Here is a 7,763-nt window from a genome sequence, read left to right as displayed (position 1 = left end):
GAGAGAGAGAGAGAATGAGAAAGGGGTGTCTTCTGAATCTTGTATTTTGATGCTCATAAATGTGGAAGGGTGGGGAGGCAGTCTTGTGGATCTTGTGTTTTAATGCTAATAAATACGCCGGCCGGGCAGAGCATTGGTCCTGTGGGCTTGTTCATGAATCAGGGATTGGGGATGGGTGAGCCCCAGTGAACAGTGCCCAGTTTGGAGGCCCCGCTCCCCCCCAGGGGCCCTTCCAGTTGTCCACAGAAATACTTGGCTGGCCGGTTGCCATAGGAACGGCCGGCAAGCGGAAGTAGCTGTACGCAGTTACTTCCTCTTCCGGGTTGCTGCTCTCCTCCGCATGTCCCCGCGTTTCCTGCGCCGCCTCGCGCCGCTGCTGCCCCCGCTGCCGCTCTTGCCCCGGGCTCGGCCCCGCATGCTCGGCCCCGCGCCCCTGCCGCCCCGCAAACGTCCCCGTAGCGACCCCATGGCGCCAGCCCGGATCGGGACGCACAACGGCACTTTCCACTGCGACGAGGCGCTGGCGTGCGCGCTGCTCCGCCTCCTGCCCGATTACCGGGTACGGCCGACCGCACCCCCCCGGGCGTCCCCGCACCCTCTTCCCGCCTCCCCCGGAAGCCCAGCAGTAATCCCGTCGCACCGCGACTCCTGGCAGCCCCCTCTTGTGCTGTGTGCCCGCAGGATGCAGAGATCGTGCGGACCCGGGACCCTGAGAAACTGGCCTCGTGTGACATCGTGGTGGATGTGGGCGGCGAGTACGACCCTCGGAGACATCGATACGATCATCACCAGAGGTGGGTCTCCGTCCGGTTTCTTCAAAGTCGTTACGTCCTCGTTTCGCCGTGCTCCCCCTCGCCGAGGACGCGTCATTGAAATCCAACTGCTGCCCCGCTGCGACTAGCCTTCCAGGCTCCCCTCCTTCCATCCTTCCACTTGCCCGCCTCAGGCCCGCGCTCCGCTCCCCAGCAGCCCCTCCGGAGGGTCATGACCCTAGACTCTGGCAGGCTTTTCTCCCATCAGCCGGCATCCCCCCAACTAAAACTCTACCCAGATTAATCCTTCACCTGCCCGTGCTGCCCACATCTAGCTGATAGAGCCTTGGTCACTGGGCCTGGGATGGTTCCAGTGGGCATATGCTTTTCTTTCACTTAGACTCTGCCACTGGATAATCTTTCTTGTCGAAGGAGGGTAGCCCCTTACCCACAGTGCCATCCATTCCAATCCGCCCCCCACGCCCTCATCTCATTCACGTTCCCTCACTGGTTGTCCCTTGCTTTTCCAGTGGGGTGCCTGGGCTTTCTACGTTTCCCACCGACAACACTGCCATTCAGGAGGAGTGTTAACTTCTGTCGGAAGCTAAGCCTCTGCCCTTGCTTCAGCCACTCACATTCTTCTCCAGGGCTGCTTGTCGGACTCCGACCTGTGGCTTCTCCTTTACCATCTCCACATCCTAAAACTTTGCTCAAGCATCTCTCATATTAAGAAATCAAGGCGTGAGTGATAAAATAAGAGGCGCCCTTCATGTAGCCCACCACCCGGTTACAGTCGTGTTCTCTCAAGCATTATGAGGATCTTTTTAAGTTTTTGTATCTCAGTCTTAACACTGTACTTAAAATGCTTTTTATAACTAACACCTGGGGGAACCCTTCTGTCTAGCTAGGGCCTGATTTCTTGCCCTCCCTGTTCAGTTCTCTTTAGAGCTGCTGATTTTGGCCCCACCTTTCTTTCACAAGCATTTCCACCACTAACTACCCTCACCTCCCTGCCCACCTCACAAGGGGTTTCTACCCTCATCTCCTCTGAAACTGCTGTGGGGAGGCCGACAGTGGTCTCTGCACCAAATTCACAGTCACCCCGTGGGGTCTTCTTACCTGACCCATTTGTGACACAAGATATTATTACTACTTCCTCTCCTCCCCACCCTTTTTCTTCATAGTTTTTTATATACATGTGAACGATTTTAACACATCTGAAATATAACACATAAAGTGAACACCCCTACACTTATCTCCAACCTAAGCACTTGAGCTTAGGTGCGTCTACACCGGTGTGCAGCTCCCATTCCATTTCTTCGTCCTTCCAGAAGCAAGCAGCAACCCAAATGTTGTCTTTATCATGCCCTTGTTCCTGGGTATAGTTTTAGCAAATTTGACTATAAGGTCATGTAGAGTTTTGAATTTTGTGTGTAGTGGGAGCTATTATGTCACTAATCTTGATATTTTACATTCTTTAATTACCCTTTTGCACTTTGTTTATGATTTTGTAATAAATACCATGAAAGCATGAGCTGTCTAGGTCATTTCTGATGGACTGGTATTTAGAAATCCATCCCAGCTGTAGTTTCCACTCCCTTGACATCTGCCCCACCGCTGTCCACATCCCCACCGGACCATTGTAGGTAACGTGCATCTGTCCTCCTCGCTGGCTGCAACAGTGCTCTTTCAGGCATGTGCTTCCTGCTTAAAACCCCTCAGGTGCTCGCCATTACTTACAATAACTCCAGCGCCTGGCACCCAGGCCTGCCAGAATCCAGGCCCTATCTGGCGTACAGCGTCAGCCACCCACGTCTCACACCCAGGAGGACTTGCGTGCGGTTCCACGAAGAGACCTCTGTTAGCCCTTGCACGTTTGCACCCTCTGCCTGGAATGTTCTTTGTGTCTGGTGAACACCCACAGATTTACCTTTCAGGATGACCTGAAGGGTCTTTTCCTGAGAAGCGTCTCCTCCCCTCACTCAGGTGTAATAGCACTAGGTTGTCTGTCTTCGGCTGATGGTGAACTTGAAAGCAGGAGATGAATGCCAAGCTAAAGCCCGTGTTGACCCGAGAAGCCCAAGCCTTTCCAGCTGAGCTCTCCTCCCAACATGTCAAGACTCTCCGCCCCCCACAAGGGTCTGCGGGCACACACGCTGTGGGTACCTGGCACCATCCCCTTCACCTCAGCCTCCTCTCCCTGTGCCCTCAGGTCTTTCACTGAGACCATGAGCTCCCTGGCCCCTGGGAAGCCTTGGCAGACCAAGCTGAGCAGTGCGGGACTCGTCTATCTGCACTTCGGGCACAAGCTGCTGGCCCAGTTGCTGGGCACTAGTGAAGAGGACAGCATGGTGGGCACCATCTATGACAAGGTGGGGACCCGAGGACAGAGATGTCTGCTCCACAGGCATCTCCACCAGGCCAGCAGGGAGGGGTGCTCACACAGCATGAAGACCTGGGTTTTAGGTCAGGGTTGCTGGCCCCGGCATTCTCCTAAGACAGGCGCATCCTCCCACAAGGCCATGGTAACAGCACACCTGCCTACACCCTGGGGTGGTTATGAGGAGTGCTGAGGTAGTAGATGGGGGGACTTTGAAAACCAGAACGTGTTCCGCAGACTCTTTCTTGACCTGACTTATAAAAATGACTGCGCAACAGGTTTGGGTAAAAAAAAAAGTGCTTGCATTTGGTGGCATGTGGCAAGCTTAGCTGGGAAGTACTTGACTATAGGAATACCCAGACTGCCCCCATGTCCCCTGTAGGCGGCACAGCAGGGTCCTGCCACTGGGGAAGGAACCAGGCTAGCGGTCCTGGCTACTGAGCTCAGGTGCCTTGGCGTCCCTGCTTTCTGGCCCTCTGGCATAGCTTGAGTAAGATCCAGAAAAGTGAGTAAGTGGGAACAGGCCAAATAAAACAAACCTTTCAGAACACCAAAGGTTTTCCTTCCACTGCAGAGGCTTCTAAGCAGCTGATTCCGTCAAACCCCAGCTTTTGACTGAGCATTGGGGTTGGGGTCCAGACCGAGAGATGCTACACATACTCTTGAGATGTGTTGATGTGCACGCCCCTCATTTGCATGGTATCTTGCACGAAAAACCCAACAGAAGTACAGCTTCTAGCCCAAACACAGGTCACACGAAGGTTCTGCATAGCAGTATTCACTTTAGTAAAACAGTGGGAGTCATCCACATGTCCAACTGGTGGGCAAAATGTGGTAGGTCCACACACGCGGACTCTTGCTGGTAAGGGAATGAAGTGCTGCCACATGCTCCAGCACAGACGGACCTCGACAAATCCGCCGTGTGGACCGCATTTCTATGAAGTGACCGGAATGGGCAAGTCCAGAGACCATAGCAAGCAGATTAGCAATGGCCAGGAGCTGATGGGTATGAAGTAGTTTTCTTTGGGAAAGAAAAATGTTTTGGGATTAGGTGATAGTGGTGATTATGTAACATGTTGAATATACTAAAAACGGGCGGAATCGTACTTTTAAATGGTTGAAATGAAATCGGTCTCAAAAAAATTCATCAGGGTTTTCTAAATGATAGTGTCCTGTTACAGCCATTTCTGCTTTCTTAGTTTTGTTTTTTTTTAATCTTTTTAAGCACACACAAACTCTTGAGGCAGTGTCTTCCCATTTCCAAGTTGAGACTCAAGGGCTCATCATGGCTTCCCTGGGTGCACTTCCAGTCTGGCTGTCTTCTTGCCCCCACATTGCCTTTAGTGGCCAACCTCTCTGGTGGCATCTCTAACCGTGCCATCCATTAGCTTGCTGCTGCCCCACCCACCCCCTTGTTATCCTGTAGCCATCCAGCTCCCCTGCACAGACAGACCCCTGCATTCCAGACTCAGCAACCCTGCTCCACACTTGCAGGCCTTGGCTTGGGCTTTGCGATGGAATGGCACCGGGTTTGACATTCCCGTGGCAGCACCGTCCGCAGTGGACTGAACAGGCCGCGGAACCGCCCACTTCACTTTCCTCGCCGTTGATGCTGAGACACTGTCGGGCCACTGAAGACTTGGCGGGAGTGAGCATGGCTTCAAGACCCAGGAAAGGTATGACCGTGGTGCAGATCCTCCAGAGCCTTTCTCTTGCCGCTGTCTTAGATGTACGAGAACTTCGTGGAGGAGGTGGACGCCGTGGACAATGGGATTGCCCAGTGGGAGGAGGGGGAGCCTCGATATGCACTGACCACTACCCTGAGTGCCAGAGTGGCTCGACTGAATCCCACCTGGAACCAGCCCAACCAAGACACAGAGGTAGGGGGACCCCAGGAGGAGAACGTGGAAGCTTTTGTCTATTCCAGCCCCTCACTCACTACCATGCAGTCGATGCGGACTGAGTGACCCTGTAGGACAGGGTAGGACTGTCCCCGTGAGCTTCCGAGACTGCACGGGAGTAGAAAGCCTTGTCTCCCGACAAGCAGCTAGTGATTTTGATACTGCTAACCTTGAAATTAGAAACCCAGCACATAACCATTACCAGTGTGCCAGCGTCTAGACCAGCAGTTCTCAACCTGTGGCTCACAACCCCTTTGGGGGTCGAATGACCCTTTCACAGGGGTCGCCCGATCCATAACAGTAGCAAAATTACAGTGATGAAGCAGCAATGAAAATAACTTTATGGTTGGCGGGTCACCGCATGAGGAACTGCATTAAAGGGTCTTGGCATTAGGAAGGTTGAGCACCGCTGGTCTAGACCCTAGGAAAGTAAGAAAACAATGGGGCCTGCACTGACTCCCACGATTCCCAGGCAGGGTTTCAGCGCGCAATGGATCTGGTTCGAGAGGAGTTTCTGCAAAGACTAGACTTCTACCAGAACAGCTGGCTACCAGCCAGGGCCCTGGTGGAAGAGGCCCTGGCCCAGCGGTTCCAGGTATAGGGGTGGGAGGTGGCGGTGTGGTGTAAGGGTCAGTGATCGTCGGTAGCCGGTGGTCACCGCGAGTGCGTTCTGTCCCAAACCCTGTAGCCGGCCCCACCTCCCTTGCAGGTGGACACCAGTGGGAGAATAGTGGAGCTTGCCAAAGGTGGATGCCCCTGGAAGGAGCACCTCTACCACCTGGAGTCAGCGCTGTCCCCCCCAGTAGCCATTGCCTTTGTCGTCTACACTGACCAAGCAGGACAGTGGCGGGTGCAGTGTGTGCCAAAGGAACCTCACTCATTCCAGAGCCGGTGAGACCCCAGACCCCGTAGATCTGCAGGCCTGCTTCAGGCCCCCCGCTCTGCCGACCTGGACTCCCCTTTCCTCCCCTCCCCCAGTTTCTCAGGTCTCCCTTTCTGCTCACTTGTAGGCTGCCCCTGCCAGAGCTATGGCGGGGTCTTCGGGACGAGGCCCTGGACCAGGCCACCGGGATCCCTGGCTGTGTCTTCGTCCACGCCAGCGGCTTCATTGGTGGCCACCACACCCGAGAGGGTGCTCTGAGCATGGCCCGTGCCACACTGGCCCAGTGTCCAGCACCTGTGCCTCCCACGAGCCCCTCAGCCCAATAAAATGACCCATCACTGCCCTCTCTGAGGACTTGTTCAAACTTAGAAATTAGAGGTCTGTTGGGTGTCAGGTGTTTGTTAAGTTCAGTATTTCCCTCCTACGAACTGCTGAGCTGTGTGTGTGGGCCTTTTCTGAAGGCCAGGGGGCTGCTGAGCATCCACTAGGAAACGGCAGTGGCTGTAAGAGTGTAGTCCATCAGCAGCACCGGACGGACAGAAAAGTAGAACACAGCACAGCCACGTGGTGTGCCATGCCTTGGCACATGAACAATGGAGTTGGTACATGAAAGCATCATGTCAAGGGAAGTATATGTACATCAAACACAAAAGGACACTGTATGGTCCCACTTAGAGCAAAGGCAAGTTTGCTGTTTCCTGGGAAGGTGGAAGGGGTAGGTGGAGAGGTCTTACGTAAGAAGCACTGGGCTTCTGTTTGGAAGCAAGAGTGGCAATGGGTGCACAACTAATGTCACTGGACTGTGTGGCAATTGCATGGTCATGTTGGCAAGTGGTTTGGTACACATGGGGGGGAGCTTTTCAAGTTGTTGGGGAAATTTTTTCATTTTCCCTTGAGCTTTTTGAAGCCCCTGGTGTGTATTTTGTAACTAAAACTTTTAAATTTACAGATAGCCCAAATTCATTTAAAAAGTAGCTAAGAAGGAGCGGAGCTAGGATCTTTCTTAACCCAAAGACCATACTTTTAAAAGCACCTCCTTATAGGTCGTGTAAAGGAAGCCTGCTGGCTCTGTGGGTTAGGGCACAGGGCTGCTAACTACAAGGTTGGCAGTTCAAGCCCACCAGTTAGCCCACGGTAGAAAGCTGTAGCTGTTTGCTCACAAAAAGAGCTATTCAGAAGCTCCCTGTAGGCTCACTAAGTACCTGGCTGGCTCAACTAGCGGGCAGTGATTTGTGCTTGTCATAGGTAGTACAGACAGGTAAGCACCAGCCACAGGGTGGTGATTCAAACCCACCACAGGCACTCCGGCAGACAAGAGTAGCAATTTACTGAAAGTCATTGCCCTGTCAGCCCTGTGGAAGGGCTCAGCTCTGGACACCTAGAGCAGCCAGCAGCTGGGAACCGAGTGAACACTTTTATTAGAGCGGGGGCGGAGGTCGAGCAGGTGGTGGCCCTGGGAGAGGGTCCCACAGGGCAGAGGCTGAGGATGTTTCGGTGAAGAGGGGCAGGTCATGAACAGAGCCTCCACCCCCAATTGGGGGCTCTGAGACCCGGCCAAGCACCGGGCTAAAGCGGGGAAACTGGGCATTGATGAAGTACAGAGGGATGTGGGCGATCCGGCCTGTGGACCAGCACTGCAGAGAGCCAAGAGGAGCCGCTCAGAGCCAGGGCCCAAGGCAGGCCTTGGCTCACAGATGCTCCATCTCACCCCAAGTCTCCCGCAGCCCGCCCGGCAGCTGACTCACCACACTGAGCAGGGCCCCTTTGCTGAAGGACGGATGGAACGTGATGAGCTGGGCATGTGCCCCGGGCTCCCCCTGTATGACGCCACTGGGAAATGAAGAGGG

At 54.2% G+C, this 7,763-nt stretch overlaps 2 protein-coding genes across 3 annotated transcripts in view; one reads left to right on the top strand and one right to left on the bottom strand.

Moving 5' to 3' along the window:
- Window positions 1-6: 6 nt before the first annotated feature.
- Window positions 7-6,259, top strand: MYG1 (MYG1 exonuclease). The gene is made up of 7 exons (XM_004711335.3): window positions 7-559; window positions 682-794; window positions 2,965-3,124; window positions 4,860-5,012; window positions 5,506-5,628; window positions 5,743-5,924; window positions 6,044-6,259. Exons 1-7 carry the CDS (start codon window positions 341-343, stop codon window positions 6,240-6,242), a joined length of 1,149 nt encoding a protein of 382 aa, XP_004711392.1. The 5' UTR covers window positions 7-340; the 3' UTR covers window positions 6,243-6,259.
- A 967-nt stretch (window positions 6,260-7,226) lies between these two features.
- AAAS (aladin WD repeat nucleoporin) overlaps window positions 7,227-7,763 on the bottom strand; it is a 12,854-nt gene continuing 12,317 nt past the window's right edge. Inside the window, exons 15-16 of one of the 2 annotated variants that reach the window (XM_045287345.1) lie at window positions 7,662-7,733; window positions 7,227-7,550 (exon numbers count right to left, since the gene is read on the bottom strand). In XM_045287345.1, the coding sequence (XP_045143280.1) occupies window positions 7,295-7,550; window positions 7,662-7,733 (328 nt within the window). In that variant the 3' untranslated portion in view covers window positions 7,227-7,294. Of the gene's footprint in view, window positions 7,551-7,661; window positions 7,747-7,763 lie in introns of both variants that reach the window. The other variant, XM_004711334.2, reaches the window with a different exon arrangement.

Source organism: Echinops telfairi, unplaced genomic scaffold, assembly GCF_000313985.2.
Source record: "Echinops telfairi isolate 266 unplaced genomic scaffold, ASM31398v2 ScPeMD7_12;HRSCAF=54, whole genome shotgun sequence".
Taxonomy (NCBI): Eukaryota; Metazoa; Chordata; class Mammalia; order Afrosoricida; family Tenrecidae; genus Echinops; species Echinops telfairi.
Note: the sequence above shows the minus strand (reverse complement) of the source record. Positions and strands in the feature narration are given on the sequence as shown.